Below are 20,894 nucleotides of genomic sequence, written 5' to 3'. Positions count from 1 at the left end.
CACACACACACACACACACACACACACACACACACACACACACACACACACACACACACACACACACACACACACACACACACACACACACACACACACACACGGTGCACAGTCTAGTGTTTTTCATAAAGCCGAATATCTGCTACAGCAAACTGTTTTTCTTTCAGTTCCCTGACAAAAGAAAAAAAAATAAACGATGACAATGTTGGTATTAGTTCAGTGTGCTGTAGTGGGTATCTCACCTGCATTGCATGTTTTTTTCCTTATTATATCTCATATTTATTTGTTCAGGGATCTAATAAAAGTTCACAATCTAACACTACAGGGTCAGTACTTACATTTCTAATAGGAAGCATAGCACATTTTTTTTATTAACAAAACTAACTGTATTGTATTTACTGTAATTACTCAACGTGCATGATTCAGAAACATGGAAGCTATTATTAAATGAGCATGTGATTAAGAAGCAATAAGCCTTGACGCACTGGTATTCGTTTCTGCGCCGTGTTTACTTTACTTCTAGACGATCCCGAAACATTCCTTCATGTTTTCGTTGCCACACATCTACAATCGTTTTTCCAAGGAAATTTATGAATGCCATTTTTCAGATCGGACGTGTTCCTGGAGACAGAGTTGGACATCAGGTTTTCGTTTTTTTTTATTCATTGTGTAATCGAGTGTCAGCTTTGTTTTGCAATTTTTTCACGTTGGACGGCTTTGGGGTGGACATGCTGCATTTTTATTCATATTATTAATTTCAAGAGTGAAATGAACACAAGCCAGTCTGTGAGCGGAAATGCTTATGGCTCTTATAAACATCAATTGCTTCGTCTACGCGATGCAGCTGTTAATGGGAAGAAAAGTGTGAAATGTTGTTCTTAAATATATTAAAGATTTTACTAGCACTGACAAATTGCTATAGTAGAAGAGGAATAAAACCCTGTTCTTGCCTTTTGGTGCTTCCATTGTAAGACAGTTCTCTTTGGCCCAGCCCATTGGACGAAGCCTGATGTCTAGGTAGAAAATCCAGATGTAGTATGTGGGTTCTTCCAGTCCTACGTAGCTGAGCCAGAGGCGTCCTCCGACGTTGCGTTGCACACGCGCTGCCCAGTATACAAACGGCTCTGCAGCATCACGAATCTCTAACACGCACCCAGGAACGATCAGGTCCACAGTGTTCTTACCCCTCAACGGCTACGAAAGGAGAAAAAAAACAGATGTGTTACTGACCAGAGCAATTTGTAGACTTCATTACTAATTATTTTAAGATTAATAGCCTTATAGAAATAAATACACAAATATCAGTCGAGATGTTTTCAACACAAGAACCGTTGCACAAAATACACCAACCAGGCATAATTCTAACATAATGATCATGGTGCCTGTTGGTGGGTGAGATATTTTAGGCAGCAAGTGAACATTTTGTTCTCAATATGTTGACGTGTTAAAAGCAGGAAAAATGGGCGAGCGTAAGGATTTAAGCGAATTTGACGAGGGCCAAATTGTGATGTCTGGACGACTGGGTCAGAACATCTCCAAAACTGCAGCTCTTATGGGATGTTCCTGGTCTGCAGTGGTCAGTATCTATTAAAAGAGGTCCAAGGAAGGAACATTGGTGAACCGGCGACAGGGTCGTGGGCGGCTGAGGCTCATGATGCATGTGGCGAGCAAAGGCTGGTCCGTGTGGTCCAACAGACAAGCTCCTATTAATGGTGTTTATTCTCGACGGGTCCGAACTGTTTTGGCAGCAACACAATATTAGGCAGGTGGTCATAATGTTATGCCTGATCGATGACCATTAATGCCTGGTCAGAGTATTTATACCAACTTGTATAGTTTACAACTGGTTTTAGTTCATACTTTTAGTTCTGTACTTCCCTGAAGTCTACTCATAGTGCTTGCTATACTCGCTGATGCTATTTGTGTTCAAAAGACCTAAAATGCTCAGGTTTCATAAAACGACACTAAATAAATGCAAAAAATCAAACACAACAAATACAATGGTTCATTGGAGAATGTATTTATACTGTTGATGGACGGACATGCGCTTCTTTGCTGCATGTCTCGGTTTAAAAAAATATTTTGTTATTGTGTAAAAAAAACATCGAAGCAGAAAATATCATGTGTAGCGCCAGTAAACGTGTCAAGTGCACTTGTTCTTCACCCCTGTTTGTTTTTGTCTGCACTAATTACCATCCAGCTCGTAAAATTCATACTCACACAATTCCCAACCCTTCAGCAAGTCAGTGAACCTAAACAGGTTCCACAAACACTCTATACATACGTAGTGTATATCATCTGTATAAATTATGTAATGAATACATCAGGCATTCCCACATACGCACCCCTTCAAGCAGGTTAGCTGGAGCCGTGCGTGAGCCTGTGAGCTCCTTCACCAGAAACTCAGTCCAGTCGCTGTACTTCTCTTTGATAGCTGCAAAAGAGATAGAAGACATCAGATATCGAACGTGGTTTAGTTATTTTTAAAAGTGTTAAACCCAAGAGCATGTGCATTTGTGTCAGATTGTGTCAAATTTCAGTATAAACCAAAATGCAATACAGGCGTGATTCTCATTCCCAGCTATAGAAACAGCTACAAAATCAGTAAATCAGCTTGCTTGCCCTTCTTCTGTGACATTCCAAGTGCAGCATTCAATATCCATCATGCTACCAGTGAATCATTCACGAACTACCTGTCAGGCTCCAGGCAGCTGCTGCTAATCAAAATCATTACCATAGAGTGTTTATAAATGTAGTTTTCCCTAATCTTGATCCTCTTTCACAGCTTAGTTGTTCGTTCATTTGTTTTTCCCATCACCAACCACAATATTTCCATTTACCACAGGAGCATCTACTGCATGGAAAAATATAATAAACTGACTAGTAGATGTGTGTTACAGCAAATAGTACTGGCAACTCATCCAGTCAGAGCACACAGGTTATTTCTCGCACTTAAGTCATTTTTATCATTCTTGAGTCCAAGTCTGACGAAGAAAAAAAAAAAACAGACAGAACTTTCTCCTCCCTGCAAAGATGTTGGAGAACTTCTAAACAGCCATCATCGGGGGTCTATTCTCACATTCTCCATCACGGTCTGGTTTGCTGCAGATACAGGCAGGGACAAGGCTTAGCTGCAGTGTGTCATCCACTCTGCTGAGAAGGTGATCGGCTGCAGCCAAGATCGCAGCCGTCCCCTCTCATCCTGGAAACAAACTCTTTCAGGCCCTACTCTCCATTAGGTCCATTAGGACCGGAACCTCACGCAACAAGAACAGTTTCTTCCTCACTGCAGTCAGCCTGCTGAACAGTGTCTGACTTACCTCCAGATAAATCTAAAATCCACTACTTTTCATGCAAGCTCACATTTCTGTATACAGTATTTATTTCATTCTACATTGCATACATACTTCATGTCTGTATATACAAACCAAAAAGTTGGGACACTGTTTGTACAAATTGTGAATAAAAAAGGAATGCAATAATTTACAAATCTCATGAACTTATATTTTATTCACAATAGTATATAGAGAACATCAAATGTTGAAAGTGAGACATTTTGAAATGTCATGCTAAATATTGCCTAAAAATTATTAGGTCAATTGGCAACATGATTGGGTAGAAAAAGTGTCTCTCAGAGTGGCAGTGTCTCTCAGAAGTCAAGATGGGCAGAGGATCACCAATTTCCCCAATGCTGCTGCGAAAAATAGTGGAGCAATATCAGAAAGGAGTTTCTCAGAGAAGAATTTACAAAGAGTTTGAAGTTATTATCATCTACAGTGCATAATATCAAAGCTTCAGAGAATCTGGAACAATCTCTGTGCGTAAGGGTCAATGCCAGAAAACCATACTGGATGCCTGTGATCTTCGGGCCCTTAGACGGCACTGCATCACATACAGGAATGCTACTGTAATGGAAATCACAACATGGGCTCAGGAATACTTCCAGTAAACAGTGTCGGTGAACACAATCCACCGTGCCATTCGCCATTGCCGGTTAAAACTCTATAAGTCAAAAAAGAAGCCATATCTAAACATGATCCAGGAGCGCAGGCGTTTTCTCTGTGCCAAGGCTCAGTTAAAATGGACTGTGGCAAAGTGGAAAACTGTTCTGTGGTCAGACGAATCAAAATGTAAAGTTATTTTTGGAAAACTGGGACGCCATGTCATCTGGACTAAAGAGGACAAGGACAACCCAAGTTGTTATCAGCACTCAATGCAGAAGCCTGCATCTCTAATGGAATGGTGTTGCATGAGTGCGTGTGGCATGGGCAGCTTACACATCTGGAAAGGCACCATCGATGCTGAAAGGTATATCCAAGTTCTAGAACAACATATGCTCCCATCCAGACGTCGTCTCTTTCAGGGAAGACCTTGCATTTTCCAACATGACAATGCCAGACCACATACTGCATCAATTACAACATCATGGCTGCTAATAAGAAGAATCCGGGTACTGAAATGGCCAGCCTGCAGTCCAGATCTTTCACCCATACAAAACATTTGGCGCATCATAAAGAGGAAGATGTGATAAAGAAGACCTAAGACAGTTGAGCAACTTGAAGCCTGTATTAGACAAGAATGGGACAACATTCCTATTCCTAAACTTGAACAACTTGTCTCCTCAGTCCCCAGACGTTTGCAGACTGTTATTAAAAGAAGAGGGGATGCCACACAGTGGTAAACATGGCCTTGTCCCAACTTTTTTTAAGATGTGTTGATGCCATGAAAATTTTAATCAACTTATTTTTCCCTTAAAATAATACATTTTCTCAGTTTAAACATTTGATATGTCATATATGTTGTATTCTGAATAAAATATTGAAATTTGAAACTTTCACATCATTGCATTGTGTTTTTATTCACAATTTGTACAGTGTCCCAACTTTTTTGGAATCAGATTTGTATGTTTGGAAAGTCATTTTAACTTTAACATTTTTTTCATTCTAAATTGCAACTTCTCATGCAAAGCCACTTTCTGTATACAAAGTTTATTTAATTTGTTATAATTTATTTAAAAAACTGTGTACACATTTCGTATCTGTGTATATGTTTGCACCTGACACCAAGACAAATTCCTAGTACAAATATGCTCTTTGCTGAACCTGGAAATAAAACTTTTTCTTGAAGTCTTCAAGAGTCACTCAAACATTACTCGAATCCTATTCCCTAACTTGAGTTGGTATGGTGTTTATAAGAAATAAAGTTAGCAAAAATACTCAAGCAAAAGACACATATAACAATGCGTGCATCATTGTAAAAAAAAGTATAACCGTGTGTGTATTATTGTATAGCTCTCTAATGTAATTCTTTACTGTACTTAATTCTTATTTTACTAACGTATTTCCATTCGGGGGGGAGACTTTTAATTTCATTTCACTACATTAAAAAGTCAAATATATAACTTTTGTTTTAACTACATTTCGCAAAATCAGTTGTTCCTTTTTATTTATGGAATAAAAATGTAACTGGTCGAACACGCAGCGATCCACCAATCGGGGTCGAGTGTGCGCTCTGTTTAGAAATTAATTACAGCTTGGTGGAATCTACTTACACTAACATACAGTTCAGCATCAGTTCAACAACAAGCAGAACATTTTAAAAGAAATACATTTTGGGAGAAACTCCTGACTCAAACTCGCCACAACGACCCGTGTTTTTTTTGTAGTTGTAGAGGTTTTGACCTCTTGTTATTTATATCAATCATTGTTGGACTTATTATTATCATTCTATTAATAGACCCGTGTGTTAAGAGTAACAGAGTCTTTTTACATAAACCGAGTTGATTAAGCAACAGTCTTGTGACAAAAATTATTATTGGACATTATAGCCATAATAAATCATAGATTCATAGATATAGATGATAGAATCATAGATACTTGAGTACATTTGAAGGCAAATACTTTTGCACTTTTACTGTATCTCTACTTTAACTCAACTACATGGTTTGTGTACTTTGTCCACCACTGCATTCGAGTGTCATCAATATTTTGCTAAATACTGTAATGGTCAGCAGTCACTCCTTACTAAAAAATGACTCCAGACCATTTTGAAATGAGTCCCTGACCATTTGGTAGAGTAAAAGCATTCGACTTTCTGTCTGAAGAACATATGTTTAGATCCCACAACTAGGGCTAGGAGTCCAAAAAAACATAATTTGATTGGAATAATTCTAGTCAGTCAGTAAATCTTTGAGCTCATGTATACGGAAGTATACAGTTTGTATCTCCTCTGAGCGTATTGAGCTTTAGCAGTATATTCATGCTACAATCCAAGTAGCACGTTTGTCTGCATTCATCAAAGGTCTGAAAATTAAGGAGTGCCAATTTAGATGTCATCCTATTACAGTAACTAAACCCAGGAAAAGCCTAAGTAGGAAAGACTTTAGTGGGCTTGTCTAATAATCCGTAACCAGAGAAACCTGCTTTCAGAATCGCCTTTTGGATACATCTTTTTTTTAACATAACTACTTTTTTTTTAGCTTTTCTGCTACAATTTGCACTCAAAGAAGGACCTCATGAGCAAAGCCAGAGCCACTTACTGTAAGGGTGAATAAGAATATATATTTCTTTATTTACTGTGTTTTTCAAAGTCCTATTTTTTCACATCATTATCTAAATACAGATGATCCCCCACTTACGATGGAGATGTGTTCCGATGACCTCATCATAACGTGAAAATATGGTCACGACATGGCCTAGCCTACCCAAGAGTCTAAAAGAATGGTGATCAGTATGGGGTAGTATACTGTTATTTGTTAATAATTTATTAGTACGGTACATAATTTAGCAAAACAGAGCAAATAACAGCACCATATTGTATAAACTATAGAGTATATATGCATGTGGCAGTGGGCGAGTGGACAAGCACTGGTTCGCAAGTGGACGGTTGAGCATACGCTGCTCTGTTTGCCTGCTGTGCAAAACGTACAACTCGCAATGTTTGTCATATCGCTTTCATCGTTGTTAGATACAAAAATAATCGTAAATCGAACAGTCGTTAATCGGGACTACCTATAGAAAATTTTAGTTGCTGGTGGGTTTCATTTTATTCTTTTTGTCTTAGATCCACTCAGAGATACTGACTTAAGTTAGGGAACAGGATTCGAGTTGTGTTTCAGTGACTCACATAACCATGTGTGTGTACCATTGTAAAATGTATAAATGTGTGTATAAATATGCAACTCACTGACAATGTTGGCAAAAAAAATCATGAACTCATTTTAACTGACACAAGATTGATGTAATTAACACTAAACCGATCTCACATTCATCTCTCTATAACTACACTCTAGGAAGACAAACACTTTGTTTCTGTGTGTCATGTCCACATCACAACTCCGAGTATCATGTGACAGCATTCACAAGGGTGTGATCTATGCCCTGGGAGAACAATCTGGTTAACATAGACAGGCGGAAGAGGGAAACAGAAAAAATGACTGGACTTCACTTGTCATCATGATTTATACAAGTGTAGTAGAATAAATAAATAAAATAAAATCTTCTTCTTCTTCTTTTGGCTGCTCCCATTAGGGGTCGCCACAGCGGATCATCCGTCTCCATACCACCCTGTCCTCTATATCTGCCTCTTTTACACCAACTACCTGCATGTCTTCCCTCACCACATCCATTAACCTCCTCCTTGGCCTTCCTCTTTTCCTCCTACCTGGTGGCTCCATCTTCAGCATTTTTCTACCAATATAATTCATGTCCCTTCTCTGCACATGTCCAAACCATCTCAATCTCGCCTCCCTCACCTTGTCACCAAAACATCCTACATGTGCTGTCCCTCTAATAAACTCATTTCTAATCTTGTCCATCCTCGTCACTCCCAACGAAAACCTCAACATCTTCAGCTCTGCTACCTCCAGCTCCACCTCCTGTCTTTTACTCAATGCCACTGTCTCTAATCCATACAACATCGCAGGTCTCACCACAGTCCTATAAACTTTCCCTTTCATTCTTGCAGATACTCTTCTATCACAAATCACTCCTGTCACTCTTCTCCACCCACTCCACCCTGCCTGCACTCTTTTCTTTACTTCCCTAACACACTCTCCATTACTTTGCACTGTTGACCCCAGGTACCTGAACTCCTCCACCTTCTTCACCTCTTCTCCCTGCATCACTCCACTGCCCTCCCTCTCATTCACACACATGTACTCTGTCTTACTCCTACTGACTTTCATTCCCCTTCTCTCCAGCGCATATCTCCACCTCTCCAGGCTCTTCTCAACCTGCTCTCTACTCTCACCACAAATCACAATATCATCTGCAAACATCATAGTCCAGGGAGACTCCTGTCTGACCTCGTCCGTCAACCTGTCCATCACCAAACAGGAAAGGGCTCAGGGCCGATCCTTGATGCAGTCCAACCTTCACCCTGAACCAGTCTGTCGTACCTACTGCACACTTTACTGCCGTCACACTGTCCTCATACATGTCCTGCACCACCCTCACATACTTCTCTGACACACCTGACTTCCTCATACAATACCACAACTCCTCTCTCGGCACCCTGTCGTACGCTTTCTCTAAATCCATAAATACACAATGCAGCTCCTTCTGTCCTTCTCTATACTTCTCCATCAACATCCTCAAAGCAAATAAGGCATCTGTGGTGCTCTTTCTCGGCATGAAACCATACTGTTGCTCACAGATGGTCACCTCTTCTCTCAGCCTGGCTTCCACTACTCTTTCCCATAACTTCATGGTGTGACTGATCAACTTAATTCCCCTGTAGTTACTGCAGGTCTGCACATCTCCCTTATGCTTAAAGATCGGTACCAGCACACTCCTTCTCCATTCCTCAGGCATCCTCTCCCCTTCCAGAATCCTGTTAAACAATCTGGTTAAAAACTCCACTGCCATCTCTCCTAAACATCTCCACGCTTCTACCGGTATGTCATCTGGTCCAACCGACTTTCCATTCTTCATCCTCTTAATCGCTGCTCTCACTTCCTCCTTACTAATCCTATCTACATCCTGCTTCACCAACTCCACATCCTCCAACCTTCTCTCTCTCTGATTTTCCTCATTCATCAGCTGCTCAAAATACTCCCTCCATCTTCTCAACACACTCTCCTCACTAGTCAACACATTTCCCTCTCCATCCTTTAATGCTCTAACTTGCAGTACATCCTTCCCAGCTCGGTCCCTCTGCTTGGCCAATTGGTATAAATCCTTTTCTCCTTCCTTAGTGTCCAACCTCTTATACAGTTCCTCATATGCCTTTTCCTTGGCTTTCGCCACATCCCTTTTAACCTGCTGCCGCATCTCCTTGTACTCCTGCCTACTTTTCTCATCACTCTGTCGATCCCACTTCTGTTTTGCCAATCTCTTTTTGCTCTCCTGCACTTCCTCATTCCACCACCACGTCTCCTTGTCTTGCTTTCTATTTCCAGATGTCACACCAAGTACTTTTCTAGCTGCCTCCCTCATCACTCCTGCAGTAGTTGCCCAATCATCCGGCACCTCTTCACCACCACCAAGCCCCTGTCTGACCTCTTCCCTGAACCTCACACTACACTCTTCCTCCTTCAGTTTCCACCATCTTATTCTTCTTTCAAACCTTACTTTCCTCCTCTTCTTCTTCGCCTCCAAAACCATCCTACAGACCACCATCCGATGCTGTCTAGCTACACTGTCCCCCGCCAACACCTTACAGTCTCCAATCTCCTTCAGGTTGCATCTCCTACACAGAACATAATCCACCTGTGTGCACCTTCCTCCACTCTTATACGTCACCCTATGATCCTCCTTCTTCTTAAAATACGTGTTCACCACTGCCATTTCCATCCTTTTAGCAAAATCTACCACCATCTGCCCTTCCACATTCCTCTCCTTAAAACCATACCTACCCATCACCTCCTCATCACCTCTGTTCCCTTCACCTACATGCCCATTAAAGTCTGCCCCAATCACCAATCGTTCTTTCCTAGGTACACCATCTACCACTTCATCTAATTCACTCCAGAATCTTTCTTTCTCCTCCATCTCACAGCCAACTTGTGGAGCATAGGCACTGATGACATTTATCATCATCCCTTCAACTTCCACCTTCACGATCATCACCCTATCAGAAACTCTCTTCACCTCCACTACACTCTTACTGTACGCTTCCTTCAGAATCACCCCTACACCATTTCTCTTCCCATCCACACCATGATAAAACAGTTTAAACCCACCTCCAATGTTCCTGGCCTTACTCCCTTTCCACTTGGTCTCCTGAACACACAACACATCTACCTTTCTCCTCTCCATCATATCAGCTATCTCTCTCCCTTTACCCATCATAGTACCAACATTTAAAGTACCAACCCGAACCTCTACTCTCCTACACTGCTCCTTTTCCTGCCGTCTCTGTAGACGCCTTCCTCCTCTCCTTCTCCTCCTTCGGCCAACAGTAGCTCAATTTCCACCGGTACCCTGTCGGCTAACGATACCTGTGGCGGTCGTTGTTAACCCGGGCCTCGACCGATCCGGTATGAAATTCTCATTTGTGATCCGCATATTTGATTTGGCACATGTTTTACGCTGGATGCCCTTCCTAACGCAACCCTCCCCATTTACCCGGGCTTGGGACCAGCACTAAGAGTACACTGGCTTGTGCCCCCCTAATGGCTGGGTTAAATAAATAAAATGAAATACTTTTAAATAATTTCTGTATGGAATAATCAAGACACTAATGAGATTAAATAAGCAGCAGTATTTCGTTTTATATATATATATATATATACACACAGTACAGACCAAATATTATATATACAGTACAGACCAAAAGTTTGGACACACCTGCTCATTCAAAGAGTTTTCTTTATTTTCATGACTATAAAAATTGTAGAGTCACATATATATAATTCCGCATGTGTTAATTCATAGTTTTGATGCCTTCAGTGTGAATCTACAATTTTTAGTCACATTTCTTTTTTTTTTTCCGCAGACGATATACCTGCTGGCTATTTCAGATCAATATGCTCTGCATCATGCATATAATTCATCTAGAACTGGACTAGAAATACTGAATCTATTTGGTTATTTTTAATTCCATACCATCAGCCAATAGAAAAACATTCTAAATTTGTAATTTCTCAGTGGAACCCTTTAAATTTAGCCAGCGTTATATATAGACAGCTGTCAAGAAAATGCGAGAAGGTTCCTCCCTTGCGTCCATCTGTTTAATTTCTTCGTTACAAAATTAGATGAACTATTTCCATACATGTCATTTATGCAAGTCGTCGCAGCCTCGATAAGCTCTCGATACTCAATTTTCTTTAAATGCTCCTTCCATTTGTTCAGTTGTGATTGGCACAAAGCCATTACCCTATAGCTATTATCACTATGACTACTGACACCACTTCCACTTCCACTTCGAACGTTTCTCTCCAAGCCTATTTTGAACCTCATCATATTTGTTTTGAAAAAAAAGTTGCAATTGCGAAGAAAATTAATTAGGAATGTTTTTTTTTTATGTGGCGGAAACAGGCTTCGATAGATTCAGGCCAAAGAAAACGACAGAAAGTTTAAAATTTGGGGTTATTTTAGACTTAAACAAAGAAAACCTTGTACGGTACGATTACTTTTTTTTGATTAATCTGAAATTTATTGATGATTTTTGTTGAAAATGTGTGTAAAGATATCACACGTATCCAGGACATTTTTGGAGGAAATGTCCAATCTGTGGCAGCTTTACAAGAACTTGAACATCCTATTTCTCTGGAACTTTTGTGCCAATGCTACATTTTGCGTACACTGAAGTAACTTTATATATGCACTCACCACTCACTTCATTACAAACACCTGCACGCCTGCACTTTCATGCAATTATCCAATTAGGAAATCCTGTATCAGCAGAACAACGCGTAAAACTAACACCGATACAGGTCAGGAGCTTGACAGACAGGTTTGAGTATTTCAGAAATCTCCTGGGATAGAAATCTCCTGGGATAGTCACTCAGAGCAATCTATAGGCTTCACACAAAATGATGGGGGGGGGGGGGGGGGGGGGAAGAAAAAAACACCACTCAGTGAGTGGCAGTTCTGTGGGAAAACATCTTATTGATGAGAAAGGTCAGGAGACAATGGAAAGATGGTTAAAGCTGACAGAAAGGCTTCTGTTACTCACAAAATCACTCTTAAAATACGCAAAAACTTGGAGGCAGACGGTCTGCAATGGCAGACGATTACATCGAGTTCCACTGCTTTAAACAGCCGGAAAATATCCCCCCAACCCCCCACCACCCATCTTTATCTGTCAAGTTCCGGTTATTATTTCGTTATTTTACAATTACAGCAAAAATAAATAAATAAATAAATAATAATAATAAAAAAAAAAAAAAAAAAAAAAAATATATATATATATATATATATATATATATATATATATATATATATATATATATATAAAAATCTGTTACTTCATAATTAAACCAAAAAACAAGAATTAATTGCCGAATTTAAACTCTAAATGTAATAGGACAGTAATGTAACGCAAAATATTAGAACCATCTTGTATTATATTTGCATTCTATTTAATTAGCATAACATTTAATATTGGTCTAATTTGATGAAAAGCTCAGGAATAAAAATCTCAGCAGAACAATGATCATTAAAAATATCTAAGACAAGTAAAGGACCAGGCAAGAAAGCAAAAAAAAAAAGCAAAAAAAAAAAAAGCAATATCTGATAATTAACAGGCAAATGTGGTTCATTTAATAATCGTTTAAAGCTGCAGCTAAGGACCCCCCCCCCCCCCCCATACACTATGGTTGTAAGGCTGAAGTTAAACTAATATGCTGTTAAAAGGATATAACTGAGAAATAAGCCACATTTCTTGCTGTGGATTACATCAATATGCTGCATTATTTACCTTCTGTAAACATCACTCACTTTTATAAGGATTGCCACACAGGAGGTTTCATCAGAATCTTTTTTTTTTTTTTTTTTTTAATCGTTTGCTAAAAAAATGAGAGCAAAGAGGGGAAAAAATTTGTGAGTAAATATTTATGTTCGAACATACGCAAGTATAAAACCTAAATTACTGCTTCTTGGATTGTAGACCTTTTATTTAAGCGTGGAGAAAAAAAAAGAAAAAAAAAAGGGAAAGGGAAAGAAAAGAAATGTGCTTAATCACTATCTAGTCTGAGAGAGTGAAGGAAAAAGGCATTTCTGACAGTTAGGAAGGCGAATTTTGTCCGACATCTACATGACTTCGCCACAACACATAAGAGTAACAAGAATTTGAGGCTTTGTATGTATGTGACTTCCTGTCCCAGAATGGCACTGTGTCGCTCAGCGTGTAATCACCCCAGCACATGTGTGTGCGAGCTAATCACTTAAGCAGCAAGGCGGTGGGAGTGTGTGGCTGTTGCCATGCCAACAACCCCCTGTCTTCCCCAGCAGCTAAGCATTCTGGTTAGGCTTTGTGATTTGCACGCTTAAGTAGAACATGATCACTTTATCACATTAGCTCAGAATAATACACCATGCGTTCGTGCATGCGTGCACACACACACACACACACACACACACACACACACACACACGCGCGGGCACAAAATATTGACCGGTTTAACTATCTTTTCTTTTGCACCAAACAGCAGCATTGATTTACATACACACATTATGTTCGGAAATCTGAAAATTTTCAGACTTCTTTTTTTTCGAAAGGTCTACTATAAAGAAAACTCGGCTCACTCTTTGACTTCTACTAAATAATGTAGAAAATAAAATGTTTAGCTGGTGCCATTTACTACATCTAATTGTTATTTGACAGTTGTGTGTATGTATTCGTCACAATCTCAGCACAATATCCACTAATAAGGTTCTCTGGACTGTAATTACACACTGTAATTCTTAGTCTGTAATCTCTGTTTGGCTCTGATGCAACCGTACGCTGCCAAAAGATTAAAACGTATTTATCTAACAGTCAGGGCCGGCTCTAGGCTTTTTTGGGGTGCGACCGAAATAATAAATAAATCAAACAAATTGATGATCCGTCCCCTTTTAAAAGCTGTTTTAAATACCATAACGAAAAGCTGAACGTCTATGCAAGAAAAACACTAAACCCTGTTTAATAAACGCTTTTCTGTTCGCAGTGGTCATTCTGACTCATCGCAGTGACTTTACACCTGCTCAGCTATAGTTAAACACTTCTAATACTGTTCTGCCTTCTCTGTAAAAAAGTAGAGAACTGAAAGAACAACATGCATAAACCATGACATGTTCATAAATTGGGGAAATACTTCATGCACAGATAAAACGCTTCTTCAAAGTGCTGCTTTCTCTTTATAGCACTTCTCCGCTTGTTGAACCAGTATGATCTGAAACTGAATGGCAATTCCAGTTCATTTATTTCATTCAGGGCAGATTCATGAGCTACTTCAGTTAGTATAAAATCAGTACTGACCAACACCAAGTCTCGTTCATTTAGAGGCCTATTAAAGTAAACCCCCGCTGTACCGCGGTTCGAATCTCGTGCCCCCTGGTTTATCGCAGAATCGCATTTGCCACATAACTAATTTGTTTGGTTGATTTTCTCGCGGAGAGCACGATAGACCAAAAAACCTAGACAGGTGGTCGTCGACTTATGACCTATGCAACTTACGACCATTCGACTTTACGACCACAAGCCGCGGCGTACAACAAGTGCGTACCAGCTTCCGGCGGCGCTACCATCTCCGCGATTTTTAAAGATAAAGAAAGAATTTGTGAATCTGGCATAAAATGAACAAATACTACTTAAAGATTTTTATACCATCATTTCACAGTACTGTACATATAGCCTACTCTACTTACGACCAAATCCTGTTACGACCGGTCTGTCGGAACCAATCGTGGTCGTAAGTCGACGACTACCTGTAGTTAATTTGTTTTTATGGAGTTTTATGTTAAAATAATGAAAAGTATTATTAAATATAATTATATATTATATATATAATTTTTTTGACGACATAGGACACTTCGACCAATAAACAAGCAGAGAAACTAAGCTACACTACAGAACTGTATACTGTACAGTACATGTACTCACTATAAATGTGATACAGTGACTGGATTTCTATGAATTTACTAATCTCGCAATATTCTTGCAAATGTTTTCTGTGTGTTTAAAGTGTGTGGGAGGATGATTTATGGCTTGAACAATAACAACAATGGGGTGGCGTATGTTTATCACATTTTTTTTCGTTTATCGCGGACGGTTTTGGAACGTAACCAGCGTGATAAACGGGGGATTACTGTATTTCAATTGCTCCAATTACATGCCCGTTTACAGCCGCGAAATCAGTCACTTGTTTTACATTGTTGAGACTTAAGTAACTTCTTCTTCTTCTTTTTTCGGCTGCTCCCATTAGGGGCCGCCACAGCAAATCATCCGTCTCCATACCCCCCTGTCTACTACATCTGCCTCTTTCAAACCAACTACCTGCATGTCTTCCCTCACCACATCCATAAACCTCCTCCTTGGCCTTCCTCTTTTCCTCCTTCCTGGTGGCTCCATCCTCAGCATTCTTCTACCAATATACCCCACCTCTGCACATGTCCAAACCATCTCAATCGGGCCTCTCTCACTTTGTCCCTTAAACGTTGCTCATCTTTCTAAATATTCTGAAATTACTCCCAATGAAAATCTCAACATCTTCAGCTATGCTACCTCCAGCTCCGCCTTCTGTCTTTTAGTCAATGCCACTGTCTCTAAACCATACAACATCGCAGTGGTGGGTGGTCAGGGCCAGCAAAGCATTCTGTGCTGGCCTAAACACTATCAAAAGCACTGACCTACAATTACAACCTAAATTGTAATATTTGTTCCATAAAATTTTATTCATTTATTCCCAACAGTTTATTCTCTTTATTCCGTTGCGTTTCTCTTGACTGCACTGCTTCCAGTACATGTGTTTGAATGTTGGATTTTTTTTGTCCAATCAGATTTCAGCCTCTATGTGCCGCCATGTCAATCTAATCTGCCCAGGGCCTGCAAAGTCTGTCCGGCAGGCCCTTTTACCATTGTGAATATTACTAACGGGTCTGCATTTTTCCATCCTCTGATTGGTTGGTCAGAGGGAAACTGTCACAGCCGAGTTCGACTAGCAAAACATGTGTGTAGCGCTGAACACATTAATACATATGAGTTAGACTTTTTTTTATGCCTACGGAGGAAGAGAAATTGATTTGGTCTCGGACATACTTAAAAATCCATTTAGAAGAAATTTAAAGAGGTCGGCCAACCCCGAAGCTACGAGCGGTACCACTGGCTTACAGCCTCTGAGCAATGCAAATAATGAGTCTGCATCTCTGGTGAGTAGGTTAAAATTTCTTATGTTTTTGTCATGTTATTAGACAAATATTGATTCTGAAATGCTCCAGATGATGTAGGTGCACAATTGCGGTTGTAGTGTAGAGGTTCGGAATCTTCACTGGGTTTCTTGCTTTAGTAAAATGGTATTCACCATCCATATGTGAAATTCCTCTCTCTCGGTAATGCCACTCGTTGATATATTGCATTTGTGAATAGCATTGATGGTTTCTATAATTGCGACGTGATAGTCGTGGTAAAAAGAGGTGGGTAAGTCGGGTAAGTCCCCACTGAAGGTCCAGGTACCAAATGCACGGCCGCCATTGCAACATTTCAGGTCTCACCACAGTCCTATAAACTTTCCCTTTCACTCTTGCAGACACTTTTCTATCAGAAATCAGTTCATACTTAAGTAACTGAAAAATACTAATACACTGAATTGGGCAAGAACGATTCATTTAATTAAAATCGTAGTTCAGAAACACGGATTTGAAGCCGTGCCTAAAAGCAGGACCAAAAAATGACTCAGAGAAATTGAATCTGTCATAAGAACCTAGGGTTAGGGTGTGTGCTGTGCTGATCACTTATAAAGAACTTCTTATTAATTTTAATCACCACATTATCTGTGTAAAGCTGTTTTGAGACAATGTTCATTGTTTAAAGCGCTATACAAATAAAAATGAATTGAATTGGTCACCAAAAACAGTTTAATGCACAAACAGCAGGACACCGCAGTGAGGAATTTGATTGTTTGATTCGTGAATTTCAACAATATAAAAGCATTTATTCCATTTAACACGGAAGCATTTTATTGCTTTATTTAAAAAGAATTTAAAATAGGTTTCACACGCAAGTATTAAGCAATGATCTGTGCCAGTGCAGGACCACAGGCTACTAGACACATACACTGAGCACCAGTCAATCACACACCTAAAAATTTATTTCCACAACTACTGACTGCTAAAAAGAGCACGTCACTTCCTCTCTCGTGAGGTAAACTGACATCTAGAAATGAATACCCGTTGATAAAAAGCCTATTAATACTATTAAAAACTATAAAGCGCACCCATATATAAGACGCACCCACTGAATTTGACAAAGATTTTTATTTTGAACATAAATAAGCCGCACCTGTCTGTAATGTCTACATTTAAACTAATGAACTTTACACAGACTTTAATGAAAGACAGTGTCTGTTACACGGTGTAACGGGTGAAATATGTTGTGGCTCCTTTAAGAGCAGAGCGGCATTTTGGGAATAGCCTGCCGCCGAATTTTCCGGTATTACTGCATGTGTGCAAGACCGAGGAATATGTCCTTAATATTTTCTGATGCTCATTTCTACGTTTCTTTGACTAACCCGTAACGCTGTTGCCAAGAGAAAAAAAAAGCACCAGTTTTGGAAAACTGTTTGTGCTTATATGATTTCTGTTGTAACTGGAGTTAGCGAGCTCTCCCTTCACCCAGACTCAACGCGCTACAACGGCTTGTATCTAAACAGTAGCCTACCAAGAAAGTCATTGTTCACTGTCTTCCTCCTTCCTTTCACAACTATTTCTCTCGAGAGTTTATCCTTTAGCATCGCCGTGCGTTTAAAAAAAAACGTTTTTTTCTCCCGATGCAGCTCAGAACACAGGTGAGGTGCGTTTTTTCGTTTCCGTTCGGAAATTTAATTGGTCTATTGTTATGGGGTTCAGTTTTTTGGCTTAAAGTTTGTGAAACCGGGAAAAACACAGGAAAATTCATAAATTAGCCGCTTCGTTGTTTAAGCCGCGGGGTTCAAAACGTGGGAAAAAAGTAGCAACTTATATTCCAGAAAATACGGTAAGTTTTTTTTATAGCATTAGGAATCTAAAATGTAATACTTTTACTCATTTTATGGCAACCTCTTCTTCAGCCCAGGCTACAAAAACTGTAGGGTATAAAACTGTAAAATCTATATATATATATATATATATATATATATATATATATCTATATATATATATATATATATATATATATAGATAGATATAGATATAGATATAGATAACAGTATTTTTTTAATATATATATTAAAAAAAAGATATGAGCTTATTTTTCAGTTTGTTTATAGTAATTCAATTCTCTATTTAAAGTTTCAATTTCATGCCAGTGCAAAGCATTATTTCCTGGTTAATGATTGTGTGCTCCCAGGTCTTTTTTTTGTTTTTTTTGTTTCCACCCTGATGCTATTTTTGTGGTCATATATTAATACTCGGTGCCGACATGGAAGGAGCAGCACAAATGTGGGTGTGACATTTAAAATCTGCCCGCACAGTGGGATTTTTAAAAACTATTGTGGTCCAGAAATATGCACGTGATACCACCACCTGAGACCCTCATTTACAACAGCCACGAAGATAAACTGCTATTTTCCTGTGCTCAAGCAAACTTTTATAAGAACTGCCGGGAAGAAGGAAACGACTGTATAAACTGCGGTGTTGTTTTTTAATTCAGGGAAAACCAACTACCGTAGCTAAAGACAGGTGGTCCGAGTAATCATCGACATACTATACATAACTGTCAGAGTAACACTAGATTACTTTCATAGTAAACACTGGTTTTGTGACAGAAATGCACCATAACAAGAAAATTAGGTACATGGGACAGAACCGGCAAAACACAAAGAACTTAACACAGTACAGGCGAGCACAGGCTGACAACAAACCAATGAGGCAGCAGCACTCATGACAAACACAATACGGTGGTGTTCGTCACCATGGGAACCGCAACACAAAAGAAGTCAAAGACTTGTTTCATTTCATGTTCACTATTTATGTAAGGTCCCTATACCCAATAATAACTACCACTGACTCCACAATGAGACCAACCTGCATCTAATGCTTTCTGAGCAGGTTTCAGTCATGCAGACAAGCTTCTATTACAATGACCGCTTAAATCAGACATGTTATCAGTCGGAGGCATGGCAAGCATGCACACCCATCAGTCCTGTTCCTGAAGGCTTCTCGAGAGGAATGCTGAACTATCACTTTCACATGCTCTCTATTTAACTTCTTTCTCAAAAGATGATTTAAAAATCACTCAATAATCTACTACCTGTACATTCACCTGCATACAAACTGTAACAGTGAATGTTGTTTATTCACGCATTGTAAAACTTACTTTTTTCTTTTCACTTGAACAATTTTTGTAGAAAATTTAATGACCTGTAGACTGACTTGGATTAATTTATCAAAAGACCGGACTTGTAGTTGTATGTATGTATGTATGTATATTATATATATATATATATATATATATATATATATATATATATATATATATATATATATATATATATATATATATATATATATATATATATGCATATATCTAAACATTCTACAAAACTTCCTAAACAAAACAGTGTGTATGTGTGTATGAGTGTGTGGCATGGATACATGTGGCGGTGTGTTGTGGAACCTGCCAGACGAAGAAATCGCTTTTCATATGACCTATGAGCTACTTTAATGAGGTGAACCTCAACTACAAGCATGCATGCAAATTTTCGCTCACACACACCCATGCAGATTTAAACACAAATTTACCCTCCATCCGCTCTCTCTCTCTCTCTCTCGCTCTCTCTCTCTCTCTCTCTCTCTCTCTCTCTCTCTCTCTCTCTCTCTCTCAGGCAAATATGCATGCCATAAAGACTAATGTGGAAAGGAATAAGAGAGAGCATGGATAGAGTAGAATAACCAAAGAATAAACAGTGAAGAGAGAGAGAGAGAGAGAAAGAGAGAGAGAGAGAGAGAGAGAGAGAGAGAGAGAGAGAGAGAGAGAGAGAAACAAAATTTTAAAAGAAAGCAAAAGAAAGAAAGAAAGAAAGAAAGAAAGAAAGAAAGAAAGAAAGAAAGAAAGAAAGAAAGAAAGAAAGAAAGAAGAGTGGTTAATTTCTTTACAGTTCAGCCAAATTTACATAAACACTGTGTTAATTCACACGTTTAATTTTCTCATGCACAATAAAAGAAAGACAATGATAGAGTCAAGTATGTGAGAGAAAGTAACAGCAAGAGAGACATTAAAGGGGAGAGAGGGAGAGAGAGAGAAAGACAGAGAGAGAGATAGAGAAAGAGAGAGAGAGAAAGAAATAGAGAGATTAAAGAAGAGAGAGAGAGAGAGAGATATTAAAGAAGAGAGAGAGAGAGAGAGAGAGAGAGAGAGAGAGAGAGATATTAAAGAAGAGAGAGAGAGAGAGAGAGAGAGAGAGAGAGAGAGAGAGAAAGAGAGATTAAAGAAGAGAGAGAGATATTAAAGAAGAGAGAGAGAGAGAGAGAGAGAGAGAGAGAGAGAAAGACAGAGAGAGAGAGAGAGAGAGAGAGAGAGAGAGAGAGAGAGAGAGATATTAAAGAAGAGAGAGAGAGAGAGAGAGAGAGAGAGAGAGAGAGAAAGAGAGATTAAAGAAGAGAGAGAGATATTAAAGAAGAGAGAGAGAGAGAGAGAAAGAGAGAGTGAGAGATTAAAGAGAGAGAGAGAGAGAGAGAGAGAGAGAGAGAGAGAGATTAAAGAGAGGGAGAGAGAGAGAGAGAGAGAGAGAGAGAGAGAGAGAGAGAGAGAGAGAGAGAGAGAGAGAGGCTCAGCTT

The 20,894-nt window shown here is 39.2% G+C and overlaps 1 protein-coding gene across 4 annotated transcripts in view; it reads right to left on the bottom strand.

Annotated features, from left to right (window-relative positions):
- Window positions 1-20,894, bottom strand: part of sfmbt2 (Scm like with four mbt domains 2) — a 75,117-nt gene that overhangs the window by 23,931 nt on the left and 30,292 nt on the right. For all 4 annotated transcript variants that reach the window (XM_083528352.1, XM_083528353.1, XM_083528351.1 and 1 more), the window contains 2 exons: window positions 2,346-2,434; window positions 951-1,194 (listed from right to left, as the gene is read on the bottom strand). In XM_083528352.1, coding sequence (XP_083384478.1) covers window positions 951-1,194; window positions 2,346-2,434 — 333 coding nt within the window. The remainder of the gene's footprint in view (window positions 1-950; window positions 1,195-2,345; window positions 2,435-20,894) is intronic.

Source organism: Silurus aristotelis, assembly GCF_946808225.1.
Source record: "Silurus aristotelis genome assembly, chromosome: 24".
Lineage (NCBI taxonomy): Eukaryota > Metazoa > Chordata > Actinopteri > Siluriformes > Siluridae > Silurus > Silurus aristotelis.
Note: the sequence above shows the minus strand (reverse complement) of the source record. Positions and strands in the feature narration are given on the sequence as shown.